At 46.7% G+C, this 18,915-nt stretch overlaps 1 protein-coding gene across 2 annotated transcripts in view; it reads right to left on the bottom strand.

The window, feature by feature from the left end:
• The window catches only part of LOC147637665 (methyltransferase), a 97,943-nt gene that overhangs the window by 8,002 nt on the left and 71,026 nt on the right, over positions 1–18,915 (bottom strand). For both annotated transcript variants that reach the window (XM_086799493.1, XM_086799494.1), the window contains one exon: positions 13,746–13,802. In XM_086799493.1, coding sequence (XP_086655619.1) covers positions 13,746–13,802 — 57 coding nt within the window. The remainder of the gene's footprint in view (positions 1–13,745; positions 13,803–18,915) is intronic.

The raw sequence follows: 18,915 nt of genomic DNA, 5'->3' as shown, positions 1-18,915 counted from the left end.
TCCCTGTGCAAACCAGCCGTACAGCCTGTACGGACAGGCTGCAGGCACTTCCTTGGTCCACGCTACACACAGGCGACTGTTAAATTCTGCTGGATTCTCTGCGCACAGGTCTGGTCAGGCTGTACCAGCAGGTACAACAGCAGTACAGTACTGTACGGCTGCCGTACAGTGTACGGGCAGCCAAGTACAGCAAGTACAGTTGCTGCAGGGGTGTAGACAGGTGCTGGACAGGCCTGGTTACTCAGATTCAGGCGACCAGAATCAGGACAGCAGGCTGATTGCGCAAGTACAACTCCTGGCACGTATCCCGAGGTGGTACAGACGGGTACGGGGCTGTTTTTCAGATCTGTACATTCAAAGTCGGCACAAAGGTGGACAAGGGCTGGATTTCCATGAACATAGACATCATGTCGATGGCGTTCATCTGATGGAATTTTCAGTTTCTCTTTGCTTTGGATTCGGGACTGTTTTGGGACAGTTTATGGGCTGTTTTTGTTTGGCTGCAAATTCAGCTATGTGCTTGGGTTTATGGCTGCAAGTACAGGTCACTTGAATATGTTTCTTGGCATGGGAGTGATGCAAGCTCGCATGGCTGCGTGCTCATGGAGCAGATTGTTTTCTCTTGCTAGAAAGGAACAGTGGGACCTACAGTTATGGGCATCTCTATGTTGCCAGATGTTTCATGAGGGAACAGGTAACTAGATGTATGGGAAACAGGACATAAGTTTCAAAGGGAAACAGGCCTAAGGGTTTCATGTGGAAACAGGTCGTAGGTTTCTCGACGAGGAAACATGTTTTTGGGTTTCTCCAGGAGATAGGTCACATGCAGGCAGAAGGTACAGGAATGGACACATGTTTGGTACAGCCTTGCTACTGATAGGACAGGGGACAGGGAATCCATGACAGAGATGGATAGTACCCTTGGAAGGTAGAGAGGGTTTGTACAGGTGTGTCGTCTGTATGGTATGTCGTGCTATGATACGAGTTCTCTTTTGAGAGACAGTTTGGCAGTCTGTGTTGTGATGCAGAAGCACTGGATGTGTCAGGGTGTGAAGCTGTTCATAGTGTGAGAGGCTATAGATGGTTGTGGCAGCCTTGATCATGGGAGAAAGCTTCTGTATTCAGACTCAATGTGAGAGTCTTTCGATGTGAGCAATGGCTGGATTTGTTTGTGGATGCCGTGTGGATTAGAAGCCAGATGCAGGTTCTTTGCAGGCTTCAGGAGTTCTACTGGGACGGCTGAGTTGCCAGCCTTATATTGTAATCAAAGCTCTTTTAATCAATTAAAGAAATACCGCAAGGGGCGCCACTGCGATTTGGGGCCAATCGGTGTCCGTGTACTATTTGCAGGAGCACTCTAGCTCCCCCTGTTTGTTTTCCTTTTCTAGGTTCTCAATGGTGTTGAAGTGTTTTATGTGCGAGTGTTTGTTTCACCGCCCTTTGCTTTCAGAAGGCCGGTTTACATTACACCTGAACTAGCCGGGAGTGGACATGACCAACAAGCCCCGCTCAAGTGAACGGTGTGAACGGGTAGCAAGGTGATAAAGTTGTGAATGCTGCCCTGCACTATGCTCCACAGTAAGAATGATCAAGAGAGATCACGAAGGCAAAGATGAATTGCAGTGCCAATGGAAAAAGCAAGCACTATATGACGGGGAAAAGGAGAATGCCCAATGTCATAGTGATGATGCTAGAGCACAGTAGTAGACATCATGTTGTTCCTGTTGGAACGGGATTGCTCTTCACTGAGCAAGAGAGTCACAAGGTTGTCAAAAGTGACCGCTTTAGGTGCATTGCCAACCAACAACTGTAGAGTGGTGCCAAATGCCTGATAAGAGTCGGACAAATTACACAAAACTGTCTGAACAACATAGCCATCTGTCAAGACCACATTAATGTTAATGAGCTGCTCTCGTAGGTCTTTCACATGCGTAAGGTACTGATCGATAGAGTCACCTTCAAGCTTGCCCCAAAGGTAAACTACACGAGCCTCATTGCGACCTGAATACAACGCCACCAAGGTATCCCAAGCACCCTTTGCAGTGATGCAGGAATGAATGTGCGGAATGATATGCCTACGGCACTAGAGAGCAATCAACGCATGGGCCTGAGCATCCCTAGCATCCCAAGTACGCTGCTGCTAGGTAGGAGGAGAACGAGGAGGTGGACCTGCAGGAAGGTGAGCGGGAATCACTTCACCTTCCGTTGGAGCAAGTGCTACAGGACGCTCCTCAATGCCATCCACATATAGCCATACATTCTTAGCAACCAATACATGACGCATCATATAAGCCCACGTAGGGTAGTTATCCCCATTGACCTTGTCCCCTTGAGAGAGTGTCACCATTTGGTCCATCTCCATTTCTGGAGCCACTTCTATGGGACTGCCACTCCATAGAGCAGCCAGATTTGTGCCATGTTCACATGGGGCCAGGCCAGTGTCCCATGTGAAAGGGCCAGTTTTATGGTGTCACATGGACGGGTGCCAGATCAGTGCCACCCGTGTGCCACCAGTGCTGTGTCACATGGACGGAAACCAGTTTCGTGTCACCCGTGTGTGATTTGCTTCGTGCTGTATGGACGGGAGCCTGTTGGTGCCACCCATGTATGGCTAGGATGGTGTCTTACCTATGGGACTGTGACTCCATAGGAAGACCAGGACATATTTATTTATATTTGTCGCGCCAGTTTTGTGCCCGACAGAAACCTCTTGTACAAGTTTCATGAAAGGGAGATTTCGTCCATTATTTGTGCACATGCATTTATGCCTACATACATAAATTTGTTTTTGCATGACTTGTTTGCGTGTGTCTGCCTGTTATGCCGTGCCAATACACTGGACGGGGACGCCCCCAGTGTACCGTGGAATGTTGTTTGCTGACTTGGTGGTGTGGCGTGTGAACAAGTGGTAAGTATTTTCATTTTGGCCCTTTTAAAAGGTAAAATCCATAAACTATGGTTAACTTTAATGTTTATAAGCTAATGTGTTCACACACATTTAAATTTGGGCTAGACATTTACTTTCTAGTGTGGGTGCCTATAAACTAACCTTTGATTAGGGTTTAATAATTCTAAAAGCAACTATTGCATGGAAGATTAGTACATATTTCCCACGTGGGTGGTGGCTGGATTTCTCTCTCCATCGCCTGCTCTCTTCTCTCCATCGCCTGGTACCCGCCTGCTGCCCACGCCTACTGAAGCTGCTGCTGTACCCGCCTGCTGCCCAAGCCTACTGAAGCTGCTGCTGTACCTGCTTGCAGGGCTGCCCACGCCTACTGTACCTGCAGTTGTACTTGCCTGCAGGGCTGCCCACGCTTCTTGTTCCACCTGCAGTACCTGCTCATTTACTGCCTTGTGCCCATGTGTACGTGCTGGCTGCCCATGTGTACCTGCTGGCTGCCCATGTGTACCTGACCAGTACCTGCTGTACTTGCAACTGTTGGCTGCCCATGTGTACTTGCTGGCTGCCCATATGTACCTGCTGTACCAGTCCTGTGTACCGGCTGGTTGCTTTGTTTACAGTAGCTGAAGCTTCCATTCGGAGTATAATACAAGGGAAATGGTCTTCATTACTGAGATATGAATTAAAATCCATGCCAGGTATTTATTTCAATATTTTATCTCAAATTCAGATAATAATTCAAGTTAAATGTTGTTATTACAAGCTTTGTGTAGGTAAGTTCTGCTCCAGTTGCATACACTTTGGAGGATCATTGGAAAGAGGTTTCTCCTATGACTGCCTTAACCGCGCCCTCATTTATAGAGGAGCCAGTGAAGGTCAAGAGGGTATGAGGAAAAACCAAGTACAAAGCTTCATTGGGGAGAACCAGGCCACGTTCCCTCCGCGGTGTACCCCTTGGCCTGTGTTAGTACGGGCGTGCCTGTTGGTGCACGGTCCCGCAGGTGTCCACCCAGTGAAGGTGGGAGTAAGCCTGTGATTTCGAGCTACTCCAACCAACACCTCTTCATCGACTTGAACCAGTTTTATTTGGTTGTTTTCACTCCCTTGTGGAGAAATCTGGCCAGTCAGGCCCGTGACACTTGTACAAATATAAATACTCCAAGAAATACAAAAAAAGTATTGAGGAGGGGACCGGCCCTTTCCGGCCCCAGTGCTGGTGTCATTTGTATTTTCAACATTTCTAGTATTTGTGTTGTTGATGTTGTTTCCATTGTTTAATAACAGTTAAATTAAGTGTTCTAAATATGTGTATATTGTCTTCCGATTTGTAGGCCTCCTGTAGGGAGCGGTCACATCGGTATCAGAGCCCGGACGTCTCTCTTTCTCTCAAGAGGAGACACAGAGTTTTGAGATCGGAAGCAAGCACGAACACTTAATTCAATGGACAGCCAGGGCAGCCCATTGGAGGTGCCGAATTCAAGGGGCCAATCAAGTGCTTCACGGGATTCCGATGCATTGCATGGAAGGCATAAGCCTCTTGAGAGAGTCTATGACAGTGCATACATGGGACAACCATCACGTGGTAAAGAACCCGTGCACGAGGAAGAGCCCAATGCATTGAGGGCTGAGTTGGAGCACATGAAGAGGCTCTTGCAGGCAAAAGAGCAGGAGCTGAAATTCTTGCATGAAGACCCTCGTGTACAAAGTCTCATGGAAGCAAGAAAGCTGATGCTATGGTAGACATGACTTTTGAGTCTATGGCTCGAGAAGTGGGCAAGAAGCCAAGGGAGCTAGCACTCTCTTATCTTTCTTTTTTTTCCGAGAAAAGATCCTTTCATTAGTTATATAAAAAACGCCCATAGGGCTACAAAAGACCCTCTCCTGCTCATAAGAAAACAGAGCAGAGATCCAAGCAAGGCAGCTAGGGAGACTCTCCCTAGGTGCAAAAAAGTACAAATATCAATACGGCACTCTCTTATCTTATCCGCAAGAGTGACCTTAAAGAGGGAGAGGATGGACAGCTTATGTTCAAGAATCCACCCCGTTTGCACCATGGAGACCCAGCCTCTCAAAGGTATACTTGCATAAAGAAGAAGTTTCGGTCACCTCCCGCCATGCATCCACTCCTCAAGGCACAGGAGGAAACAGATTTATGCATGCTTAAGGCCATTTGGATTCCAAGAATGTACATCATGGGGACAATGGTCGGCATGCAAGCCGAAAGACTTTGCCCATTGAGTTGTCTCGTGGTGAGACATTGCCGCATTTGGGGAGGTCACATGCATCGGGGCCACAGATTCATAATGCACATGCCACCGTGCCTTTTGAAACATCTTTGGTTGCCCATGAAGCTCCATGCAGAGAAAGCTGCCCCGTTGGATAAGGGGAAGAGAAAAAGAGAAGAACATGTACCACATCCCAAGAAGCTCAAGGAGTTCAAGGCAGGGGACAAGTCCGTGAAATTTGATGCCTTTCATGGAGAGTATGATGCCTCTAAGGTGCTAGCTTTTGTGACACAGTTTGATATTGCTTTTAGTGATGAGGACTTCATTGAGAAGTCCAAAATTCGTCATGCAAGCATGTTCTTGAAGGAGACAGCTACCCATTGGTGGATCATTGAAAAGACCGCCAAAGATCCCATTTGCACTTGAAAAGAGTTTAAGGACAGATTTTATGCCCAATTCTTGCCTCCTAATGCGGAGCAAACTCTCACCCAAAAGTGGGATAGACTTAAGCAAAAAGATAATGAAAGTGTGCAGCAGTATGTCAATAAGTTTTGGAAAGTGTTGCTTGAGGTAACTCCCTTTATGCAACTCTCCGAGGATGAAAAAAAGAGGAAGTTTCGCTCCGGATTGCAACCAGCTTATCGTTCGGGCAATGAATTGCACCCGAAACACACCCTACAACAGCTTATAGCCTCTGCTCTTGCTACGGAGCAATTGGTGCTCAAAGTTAAGCAAGATCAAGGATGTTCCAAGGGCAAAGAGAAGGCTGTCCCAAACCTTCAAAAAGGTGGACAGCCACCTACTAAAAAGAGCTTTCGGGATGTCCAGAAGGGAGGTAAAGCTGAAAATACCTCATCCAAGGATCATGGGCCAAAGAAGAACAAATTTGGCTTGACCCCCGAGCAAAGGGAGCAATATGCAAAGGAGGGGAAATGCTTTTCTTGTGGCAACAAAGAGCATATGTTTAGACAATGTCCCAACCGCAAACCAACGCATGAGGACAAGCAACCCAAGGCAAATGTGCATGTAGTTCGCGATGTGCAGGGAAACACAAAGCATGATGGAAAAGAGAGGATGGTATGCAAAGCATGGGGTCAAATCAAGGATCAGCCCGCTCTATTTATGTTTGATGATTGTGCAACAGATAATTTTATCTCTACCTAGATGGCAGTCGCCTTGGATATTGAGGTTGAGAACATGGGGTCTCAAATTGAAGCAGAAGCTCCATTTGTTGGTAAAGACGTGCAAGTTACCCCACTTATTGGGAAGTTGCGCATACATATTCAGGGTTATCTTGATCATGAGCATTTCTTGGTTGCTCCACTTAATGGATGCGATGTATTGCTTGGCAAGCCATGTCATCATAGGCTTGAGTCCCACAAAGAGTACAAGACAAACAGGATTTCCTTTATGCATAGAGGCCGCATGCATGTTATTGATGCTGGCAAGGAAGGGGATTCTATCCCAGTTGTATCTCACATCCAGATTAATAAAGCAATGAAAAAGAGTCTTTCTGCGTACTTGGTTTTTTTTCGTGATAGCATTGAACCAAGTCATCAAAATGTGGATGTTTTGACTCAGGATAGGCTGAATTTTCTTCATGCATATAAAGATTGTTTTGTTGATGCTTTGCCTAGTGAACTACCTCCTCAAAGGCCCGAGGATCATCGCATAGATCTTGTGCCAGGTAGTTCTCCACCTAACAAACCTGCATATCGTGTGAGTGCCGCACAACAAGAGATCATGAAGCAAGTTAATGAGCTTTTGGAGAAAGGTTTGGTTCAGCCAAGTTCCTCACCTTATTGCTCTCCCGTGCTTCTCGTTCAAAAGAAAGATGGATCATTCCGCATGTGTGTGGATTATAGAGCTCTAAATAAGCTCACCATCAAGAATAGATTTCCAATCCCGCGTATTGATGACATTCTGGATAAGCTTCATGGCTCGGCTTGTTTCAACCGTATTGATTTGAAGAGTGGTTATCACAAGATACGAGTGGTGCCACAGGATGTCCACAAAACTGCATTCAGGATAGCTTTTGGATTGTATGAATTTTTGGTGATGTCTTTTGGTCTCACCAATGTCTCAGCCACATTCAATCGTATGATGGATAGGATATTCCGACCCCATCGAAAATTCACAGGTGTATTCTTTGATGACATCTTGGTTTTCTCCAAGAATGAGCAGGTGCATAGGACTCATTTGGCCACAGTGTGCCAAGAAAAGTGAGTTCTTCCTTTCAGAGATACACTATTTGGGTCACATTGTATCCAAAGATGGTGTAAGAATGGATCCTGCCAAGATTCAAACCATTCGGAATTGGCCAGAGTTGCAAAATGTACATCAAGTACGTAGTTTTCTGGGGTTATGTTCATCTTACAGGCGACATTTTGCAATGATTGCCACCCCTCTACATGATCTCACAAAGAAGAAAGCCACTTTTAAATGGACCCAAAGGAGCAAGGTGCCTTCTTGCAACTCAAGAATGTTATCATGTGGACCCGTATTGATTGTTCCCGACTTGCAAAGGTCATTCATAGTGGAATGTGATGCTTGTGGCGATTGTGTAGGGGCTGTCCTAAATCAAGAAGATCATGCAGTTGCATATGAGAGCCATCGGTTGCATGATGCCGAGCTTCATATGGATATCTATGAGAAAGAGCTCTGGGCTGTAATTCATGCCTTAAAGATATGGAAACATTATCTTCTTGGGGCTGAATTTGTAGTCAAGACAGATCATCAAAGCTTGAGATATTTTCTATCTCAAACAAAGCTTTCGGAGAAGTAGATGAGAATGGCAAACTTTCTTTCCATGTTTCATTTTCAGATTCTACATACCCGAGAAAGAAAAATGTGGTGGCAGATGCATTATCCAGGAGGCCTTATGTGGCTGCAGTTTCAGTGGCCTCTCATGGGGACTTATCTGCCATGCGAGATTTGTATCATTTGGATGCTGATTTTTGCCATATATGGATTGATTTGATGGCTGGTCATTCACATGTCTCTTATGTGATCAAAGAGGGTTATCTTATGAAGGATAACTGCTTATGTGTGGTAAAGGATATGCGTCCAAAGGTTATGGAGGAATGTCACGCTCCACCTTATGCTGGTCATCGAGGTATCATGCCTACTACACGCATGATTGAGATATATTTCTTTTGGCAGCATGCGTAAAGACATTGAGGCATATGTACGTGCATGTCTTACTTGCCAAAAGGTGAAATTTGATAGGCAAAAGCCTCCAGGTTTGCTTCAGCCATTGCCTATTCCCTCGCAGCCATGGGAAAGTATTACTATAGACTTTATTATGGACTTGCCTAGATCCCAGCATGGGAATGATGCTATTTGGACCATTGTGGACAGGTTTAGCAAGCAAGCTCACTTCTTGCCCGTCAAGAAAACCATTAAAGTTGATCATATGGTGAAGCTTTTTCTTGCTAACATCTTCAAGCATCATGGTATGCCTAAGTCCATTGTTGGGGAAAGAGATCCCAAGAATACGAGCCTCTTTTGGAGGGCTTTATTTGATAACATGGGCACTAAACTTGATTTTTCATCAGCTTATCATCCCCAAACGGATGGCCAAAGTGAAGCTGCAAATTCAGCTGTGTTGGATTTGTTGAAGTGTTATGTGGCAGATCAAAAGACTGCATGGGAGAAGTATCTTCCACTTGTAGAGTTTGCCTACAACAACACAGTTCATGCCTCCACGGGAAAGGCCATGTTTGAGATTAGGCACAGTGATCTTGCCACCCATCCTTCGTACAAAGGATGAGATTTTTGCAGCTGATGAGTATGTGCGGGACTTGGATGTAGCCTTTGCTCAGGTGCAGACAGCCATTGCAAGGTCAAAAGATAAGCATAAAAGGTCTGCTGACAAGCATAGGAGAGACATGCAAGTCAAGGAAGGTGATTGGGTATTGTTGAAATTTGAGAAAGCTAGGCTGCAGAAGAGGCCAGGACAAGAGGGATCATATCCAAAGCTTTCTACTCGATATTATGGACCCTTCCAAGTGATTGACAAGATCAATGAAGTGTCCTTCAGGCTTGCTTTACCCAACCATTGAAAGATTCACAATGCTTCTCATGTGAGTCTTTTGCGCAAGTATGTGGGGCCAGATCTAGAAGAGCCTGTCCCAGAAGATCCGCCAGAAGTTGATGAGCTTGAGAAGATCCTTCAGCCACAGCAAATTGTATTTCACAAGGAGAGAAAGTTACCACATGGAAAGCTTTCCAGGAGATACCTTGTGAAATTTAAAAATTATTTACCAATTGATGCAAAGTGGACAGATGAGGATTATTTTGCTGACTACCCTCAGCTTCTACAAGCATATCTTGAGGCTTTTCAGTTGAGGTCAACTGTTTGGAAGCCCGAGGGAATGTCACCATTTGGTCAATCTCCATTTCTCGAGCCACTTCTATGGGACTGTCACTCCATAGAGCAGCCAGATTTGTGCCATGTTCACATGGGGCCAGGCCAGTGTCCCATGTGAAAGGGCCAGTTTTATGGTGTCACATGGACGGGAGCCAGATCAGTGCCACCCGTGTACGACCAGTGCTGCGTCACATGGACGGGAACCAGTTGTTTCGTGTCACCCGTGTGTGATTTGCTTCGTGCTGTATGGACGGAAGCCTGTTGGTGCCACCCATGTATGACCAGGATGGTGTCTTACCTATGGGACTGTCACTCCATAGGAAGACCAGGACATATTTATTTATATTTGTCGTGCCAGTTTTGTGCCCGACAAGAACCTCTTGTACAAGTTTCATGAAAGGGAGATTTCGTCCATTATTTGTGCACATGCATTTATGCCTGTATGCATAAATTTGTTTTTGCATGACTTGTTTGCGTGTGTCTGCCTGTTATGCCATGCCAATACACTGGACGGGGACGCCCCCAATGTACCGTGGAATGCTGTTTACTGACTTGGTGAACAAGTGGTAAGTATTTTCATTTTGGCCTTTTTAAAAGGTAAAATCCATAAACTATGGTTAACTTTAATGTTTATAAGCTAATGTGTTCACACACATTTAAATTTGGGCTAGACATTTACTTTCTAGTGTGGGTGCCTATAAACTAACCTTTGTTTAGAGTTTAATAATTCTAAAAGCAACTATTGCATGAAAGATTAGTACATATTTCCAACGTGGGTGGGTGGTGGCTGGATTTCTCTCTCCATCGCCTGGTACCCGCCTGCTGCCCACGCCTACTGAAGCTGTTGCTGGTACTCGCCTGCTGCCCACACCTACTGAAGCTGCTACTGTACCTGCCTGCAGGGCTGCCCACGCCTACTGTACCTGCAGTTGTACTTACCTGCAGGGCTGCCCACGCCTGCTGTACCACCTACAGTACCTGCTCATTTACTGCCTTGTGTCCTTGCTGTACCTGCTGGCTGCCCACGTGTACTTGCTGGCTACCCATATGTACCTGCTATACTTTCCCTGTGTACCGGCTGGTTGCTTTGTTTATAGCAGCAGAAGCTTCCATTCGGAGTATAATACAAGGGAAATGGTCTTCATTACTGAGATATGAATTAAAATCCATGCCAGGTATTTATTTCAATATTTTATCTCAAATTCAGGTAATAATTCAAGTTAAATGCTATTATTACAAGCTTTGTGTAGGTAAGTTCTGCTCCAGTTGCATACACTCTGGAGGATCATTGGAAAGAGGTTTCTCCCATGACTGCCCTGACCGCACCCTCATTTATAGAGGAGCCAATGAAGGTCAAGAGGGTATGAGGAAAAACCAAGTACAAAGCTTCATTGGGGAGAACCAGGCCACGTTCCCTCCGCAGTGTACCCCTTGGCTTGCGTTAGTACGGGCAGGCCTGTTGGTGCACGGTCCCGGAAGACCAGGGAAAGGCAGGTGTCCACCCAGTGAAGGTGGGAATGAGCCTGTAATTTGGGGCTACTCCGACCAACACCTCTTCATCGACTTGAACCAGTTTTATTTGGTTGTTTTCACTCCCTTGTGGAGAAATCTGGCCAGTCAGGCCCGTGACACTTGTACAAATATAAATATTCCAAGAAATACAAAAAAAGCATTGAGGGGGGAGGCGGCCCTTTCCGGCCCCAGTGCTGGTGTCATTTGTATTTTCAGCATTTCCAATATTTGTGTTGTTGATGTTGTTTCCGTTGTTTAATAACAGTTAAATTAAGTATTCTAAATATGTGTATATTGTCTTCCGATCTGTAGGCCTCCTATAGGGAGCGGTCACAGATAGCATGCCAAAGAGGTCATTATTACTGTTGGCCATGACAACACAGCAAATCTGCCAAGTCACCACGAGTAGGCAATGCCCAGCAAAACCGTAAGAATGCGGGAGATAAATACAGCGGGATAATCAATAGACTGAAAGGGAACTCCTTCACCACAAGAAATACATATGCATGTCCCAAATCTACTAGTGTACTGCTCGATGATGCAAATCTATCAAAGTGTCCACAATGGCATACATATACTGCAGCAAACGACAAATGTATACATGTGCCGTGAAAAACACGATCAGCTAACACCTGTAAGAGCTGCAAGTGCTCAAACCTAGAAAAATCAAAGGTAAACTGGTCGACTGCTGCAAAAATGCGCTCAATGTAGAAAAGCCCCAATTTTTAAGCCGCCAATTAGACCAAATTTGAACCAAATCTGCACCAATATATCTGTTAAAGCAATTGTCACCTATACCAAATGCTGTAATGCCCAAACAATTGGGGGAAATGCCCCAATGCCAAGTAAATGTGCCTGTAACACCCAAAATGCCTGCAAATGTCTATAATTGACCTGCAAATAGTGCCAATTTTTGCAAAATCCCCAAATTTCTAGTGCAATTACGCACCAAATCTGCTCAAATCAATGCCAATGTGTGCCAATGTTGCAATTTCAAGCTCAATGGTGAAAAGCCCCGAATTTCAACAGACAAAATGTGCAATTTCAGGTCAAAAACTGCCAAATCCCACAAACCTGTGAATCTGTAAATCTGTGGGCTGAAATTTCAAAAAAATTCAAATGCCCCAAATTTTGTAGTGTGCAGGTGGGCGGAGATCTGTACACTGTCAGTGCTTGCCAGATATAGTCGGGTAGGGTCGGGCAGAAGGTGTAGACTGGACTGTACAGGGGAGGCTATGCTCTTGGACTTCCAGAGTTGAGCCTTAAGAGAGAACAATGCTAGAAAAGCTCTAGCACAGGATAAAATCCAACTGCTGAGCGAGCTCTACAAGACCAAGGAAGACTCCGAAAAAGAAATGAAGAAGGCATGCGAGTTTCTGAGGGATCTAGCAGATGACACTATGCACGGCCGGGCTGGCCCTCCTGGCACTGGGTGGAAATCCGAAAGTTCATGGAACAGCCGGACAAAGACCCGACACCACATCCCCAAACCAGTTCCAAGTCTGTCAGAGGAAGTGGACCCATGTCCTGATTAGCCGCTACAAGTGAGGGGGTAGAAACCCAAGCAAAAGGCGACACCGCCAGTACCACTCACCAATGGACCAGGCTAGCTGAAAAAAAAAAAAAAAAAGAGGAACAATACAGAGCCCCTCCCAAAATGTCGGGAGGCCTACATACGGATGGACCTGGAGCACTGGAAGCAGGAGTAGAACCAGCAAGCCAGAAAGCCAAATCTATTATGATGATGCCATTTCTCTTGAATATTTAGAGCCCCACGCTTTTTTCTGCAAAGATGGTTGTTTTCAGTCATGCGAAGAGCACAAGCCAGATTTCTGGAAGCCAAAGTAATACAAGTAGAAAACAGAAGACCGGAAGAGAAGAAACTTCGGACATGCTGCAATGAGCAGACGCAGAAGAGAGTATGAGCCCAGAAACAATACCAGAACAAAGATAGAATTTGTATATGGGAGCATCAATGATCCAGCTATCAACTGAGAAAGGATGGGAACAAGAATAAATAATTCCAGATCTGCAGTGGTTCCGCAAAAATTTCTTCCTCCAAATCAAGGGCCAAAAGAAGGTTTCAACTGCTGGTGCAGTCTCCACCGGGCATGCCAGGTGTTGGCGGGAGAACAGGCCCCACAGTTCTCACCTACAACAAATGCCAACTGTTCTTGACCAGAAACTTAAGCATCATGAGCTGAAGCCAGAAGGATAAGAAGTGGCAAGCAGAGGAAAGAGAATACAAGAGGGCAAGCATAGACTCCCATCGCCTCAAACATGCTGGGAGGTGGGTAAAGCAACAAGCAAGAGGTGGACTTGCCACATGGCGCTAGGTGGAGGCAAATCCACTGCACCAAATAGGAGGCTGGTCAGCTCCTATTGTTGAACAGGCTTGCGCAAGGACAAGAAAGTAGATGGTTTTGGGGGGGTGGTTTGGGGGGGATGGATGTAAGGCAGCGAAGCAGGAGGGAAGGCAACCTAACGGGGGGGCAAAAGCAGATGGTGGGACCATGACAGGGGAAGGTGACTAGAAGAAGAGAGAAGTTGGGACAGGAAAGTGTTTTTCTTTCTTTCTTTTTCAGGGGCGGGGAGAGAGTAGAGATGGTATGCAAGGACTTTAGTACAAGACTAAAAGAAAGTCTCTTCAATGTGACTGTTGAGTGAGTAATATATGTTGCACTTTTAACTCTATTAGAAGGTAAGAACTCAAAAAAAAGAAGTAAGAACTTACTTTTTGGAGTGGCCCACAACTATCAAGAATATCGACTTCAGAGGGATACTCAACCACCTAAATAAACAAAACATCAACAAACGACCATTAATTTGAAACAAATACAGCATCTTTACTCTTGTTCAAAACATCATTTGTGGTGCTCTCTCTTTGACATCAAAATTATTTTTTCTACATGTATGTTCATTCTTGTTGGCCTGTCTTTGAAAAAGGGTCCACGTGCTGTATGGTGTAGCCTTCTAAGGTAGGCCTAGGGAAGGATCAATGGAGGAGCATCAAGAGGCTACAAGTGATGATGTTGTTACACATGATCAGGAATAAGCCATATGTACCACATGACATTACACGTGCCCAGTTTGGGGTGGCCCCATCAGTTACAAATGCCCTCTTTCATACCGTCACTTACATTCAGCATGTATACACTCTCGATAGAGATTGCCTCCCACGGTTAGCATTAGAGTACTCTATTCAAGTATATCGCGAGAGGAAGAGGGAGCGGGTGAGACAAGCTGGGCTGTCCTACTCATTGACATGGCCACCACCATTACTGACACAGGCATGGTATTCGGAGGTAGTTGAGTGGTTTCATGCACATGGCATACAGATGGACCATCTCCCCCCATTTCAGTACAGCCTAGATTCCCCCTACCATCTAGTGTCTAAATGATATTAGGGCCCTTCAAACATGGCGTGCCTCATGAAGGGGGAATTACATTCATGAGCTAGCTGGTGAGATTGGTAAGTGTGAGTTCTACAGAGACCACTTCTTGAAATTCTCCCAGGATGGATCCATTAAGATCCCAGTATACATACGAATACTCATGTCACAAGCTGTGTATTGCAATTGGCCAGCTCTCCCAACGCCTCAAAGTAGAGACTCGCAGAGCCGAGAATATCCCACAGGAGAAGAGGATATGAAGTATGCACCAAGGGAGCAGTAGAGGATAAGGCCCATTATATGCAAAGTATGCACCACGGGAGTGGTAGAGGATAAGGCCCATTATATGTTTAGCTGTTCAGCTTACTACGAGATGCAGGGGTGATTTCAGGGCCTTCAGGCCACTCACATGGGTGATACAGTATGAGGATCAGAGATGCGTAGGCATGTACGTGATGGAGCTCAGACGACACAGAGACGTAGTGCTGAGGCAGCACGCTGAGACACGGATATAGTGCTGAGGCAGCATGCTAAGAGACAGGCCCAGCCCCGTCAGGATGCCTCCCACAGAGCCATTAGAGATTTCTTTGTGTACACGCATCCACATCAGAGTCCACACCCATACCAATGCCTCTACTCTTACATCAGAGCCCACAACCAATACCCGCACTCCACCTCTGTGCCCTAGAGGGGTTCTTAGCGAGAGCTTGATCCATTCTACAAGTCAGACACCCCAACCTAGAGTATCAGGACCCTCCACCACACAGAGATAGATCCGGAGGTTCTCCGCCGACATGACATGCTCCCATCACAGAGTCCTGACCCTCCTCTTTCTGCCCTGAGTTTGGTACTGGCTAAGGAGGGATCATAGGATAATCATCTGCTATCTGGATGTATACATACACTAGTCGTTTTTTCATTTCCTTTTCAGTTCTTCCATGGCCCAGTCTTTTTCTTTTCCAGGAAAAAGCTCCTTCTATTAGTTAATAGAAAACAGCCACGAAGGGCTAGATACAAACTCGTCTCCATATACGGGGTAGGGAACACACAATCCAAAGGGGAAAAAGATGCACTTCTCCTCCGGATAGCCGCTCTATGAGGAGAAGGCTATCTCATACCAGGCAAGAATAACCACACAGGTGGTCTGTAATGCCAAGTAGGATCACCACCTCTATCGGTGAGAAAAGTGCCAAGCCGCCAAAGCCTCAAGAATGCTTCCCACTGTTTTCGCATGCGGTCATAACAACCTTGCAACTTCCCCCACTGACCGCGAAGGGTATGGATGATGTCAAGCCAAATGCTCCTGATGGACTCCACAAGCAGAGTGTGGGTACCCCCAATGGCTTCGATGCACTCCATATGTGTCAGGCTGCAATGGTACTACGAATCTCCCATCTCTGACATGAGTCCGGTCTCCATTGGTCAATAGATGGGGCTGAGACTAGTATTGCCGAAATGCGGAGGTGAGAGACCTAAAGGGCTAGCCTCCCACTATCCTTCTCATAAGCCCTGACAACCTCAGCCTCCATGGCCCAAGCGACAGTGCCCCATGTAATGATGCGGGTCGAGATCCTGTCCATCATGAAGATGCGAAGAATCCGCTGCCAAATCTGCTGAGCCTTCGGGCAATCCCAAAGACAGTGTCCCCGAGACTCCTGAGGGTGGCCCCACCTCGTGCAAGCTACTGGTCGGCCTCCAATGGCCAACCACATGCCAACCGCCAAGCTCTTGTGTGCCATCAGCCAAAGAAAGAGGGTGATCTTTCGAGGACGAAAACTGTCCTAGAGCCTCTTCCAAAAATCTGAGAGAAAACGTTGGGAGAGAACCTGTGACTACCAATGTACTACTGCTATCAGGGTGCCATCAATCTCTAGCATCTGAATCCTGCAACCTAGCCACAGTGTGTATGCACAAAAGGGGGCATCCAGAGTCTCCTCCCAATCACCAGGATCACGCCAAGTCTACTCTCCCGGTTCCCACTAGAGGCGCGTGAGAGGTCGGCTCTCCCAAATCCATAGCCACGAGAGTCTCTCCCTAGCCACCTTGGCTGGTGGGGGGTCTATGTGCCACTCATGTGCCTGAAATCCAATCACCCTCACCCTCTCTAAGGTGCAGCCACTGAAATCCTCCAAGGGGGGCTCTGACCTCTCTAATCTGCCATGGGGACCAATGGAAAAAGTGAGCAAACTACAACCCTCATCCGCTCCATGGACTGCCAACAGAATATCATGCCTAGTAAACACTCCTAGCCACTGTGGGGGGGTCGGGTCTGGGATAGGTGTCAGCCACTCTTGGGAATAGCAGAGTCAATGTCGAGGCTGAGCCTGTCTCTACCCCGGATCCCTGCCAGGCCTCTCTCCTGAATCTTCGGGGGTAGCTGCCTGTGTGCAAGCCAATCTCCAAGGGACCTGGCAAGTCCTATGCTCAACGCACCCAATGATACATGAGGTCAGGCCCCCAACATATGGCCACTAAGTAAACAGATCAAGGGGTTCCAAATCAGTGGCTACTGAGAAGAAGCTCCTCTAAGACTACAGGAGCTAGCTACCTAAGGGCTGGCTACAAATCTATCCTCAAAAGTTGGGCTGAATCCACGGGCTCACATCTCTATGAAGATCCATTTGGTACTTTGTGGCCAGGGCCCCCCAGGCACGAGGTGCAAGCTGAAATCCGGGCCAAGAGGAAGTCCTTCCAAGGCTCACCAACGAGGAGTCCTCTAACAATCAGCTTGCCCAGCAGGGCACAACTCTGAATAGCACGGTCAAATTGCCTAGGCCCCCTCTGCGTCAAGGCTGAATGATCACTCTCCATGCCACCTTGGTCAGTGCATGCCTCCCATCACCAGGGTTGTTTCCGTACAATGTGCGACGGCTTATCGTACGGAATACCGTACGGTACGATACCATACGTACTCGTACGGATTTTTTTTCCCCAAAAAAAAAATTTTTTGGTAGGTAATGGTCTTTCTTTTGCTTATCTATGGTTGTTTGAGCTTCCTCTATACTATTATGCTTCTCTCCTTTCTAAAATACTCCATATCTGGACTTGGAAATACCTAAGTTTACAAGTATTTTTTTAAAACACCATATTTTATCGTACGATAAGAAAAAAAAGTATATCGTGCCGCATTTTTCTGTACGGTATTGTATCGTACGAACCGTACGGTATCGTACCTGACAACTATGCCCATAACTGCCAGCCCACAAGAAGTTCCAGACCAACCATTGTAGCTGACCAATGCATGCTCGGGAGAAGGCCCAACAAGAAGTAATGTACCACATAATGGCAAGAAGGACCTAGTTCACCACCACCACTCGACCAGCTAAGGAGAGTCTCGCAGAACTCCGGTACAAAAGCTTCTTCCAAATGCTCAGAAGAAGAGGAGCAAGATGTTGCTCCCGAGAGATATCGATGTCCACCTCGCATCCAAGATAGCGGACTGGAGTGCCCCTCGAGATCCACTGGAAAGCCTCAACTGGGTGCCAAGTCGGGGCAGGTGCAGAGCCTATCCAAAAACCACACGACTTGTGCCAATTGATCTGCGCAACAACAGATCTTGATCACCTCAGCGAATCTCTAGAGATTCCCCACATCTCTTGATAGGTAAGCTACTGTGTCATCTGCAAACGGTGAGTCCAACAGCTCTCCCTGAGTACGGAGGGGGAGACACAATCCCTAGAGCCCTGTCTCCTAAGTTGAGAGAAAATTGCGCGTGGCCTCGTCGACAAATAGGAAAAGGTAAGGTGCCAAAGGACAGCCTTGCTGAACCGAGCGAAAAAGGGGGAATCTGTCGCCTCGGGCTCCTTTAATGAGAAACTAACTCTGATAGGCTGAGTAAAGTCCTAAAACACCACGGATCCACTCCATTGGGAACCCCATCCGGCTCATCGTGCCCTCTAGAAAGCTCCAGTCAACCCTATCATAAGCGTTCTCAAAGTCTAGGAGTAGCACTATGAGGTCCTGTTGCCGCATCCGGGCTGAAGCAATCGCCTCCTAGAAGGTGAAGATGTTGTCCAGAATGCTCTGATCCTAAACAAAGCCTTTCTGAGTGTCATGGATTAAGTCAGTGAGGAAAAGCTTAAGTCTCCGCCTCATGGCCTTGGCCAAGATCTTGTAGGCAGTCGCAAGAAGGGTGATGGGTCTCCACTGCTAGATCTCCAATCTATCACCACTCTCCTTAGGAATCGTAGCCACCCTCACCGCCCTTGGTCGGGCACCCCCAAGTTCATGAACCCAAGATCGGGCACCCCTTCGTGAACCTCAAATGTGGGCACCCCAAAGAGTCACCACCAATCACACAAGGAGAGAATCTTCGGCTACCCACTTGATCACTTGAAGCGGTGCTCACCCACTTGTGCTCGGCGCCTCTCACCTACTCCAACGGCATCTGTCAGTGACCACTTTTAGCACTTGGCTCGTGATGGCCCACAGGGCCATGCCGTTGTATAAAGAGAGACCTTGGTCTACTGAGAGGGGATCCCCAAATGCAATACATAGTTTGTGATGTTCCAA

Source organism: Cibotium barometz, chromosome 6 (genome assembly GCF_041138505.1).
Source record: "Cibotium barometz isolate CiBa-2024 chromosome 6, ASM4113850v1, whole genome shotgun sequence".
Taxonomy (NCBI): domain Eukaryota; kingdom Viridiplantae; phylum Streptophyta; class Polypodiopsida; order Cyatheales; family Cibotiaceae; genus Cibotium; species Cibotium barometz.
This window is presented reverse-complemented; position numbering and strand designations above follow the sequence as displayed.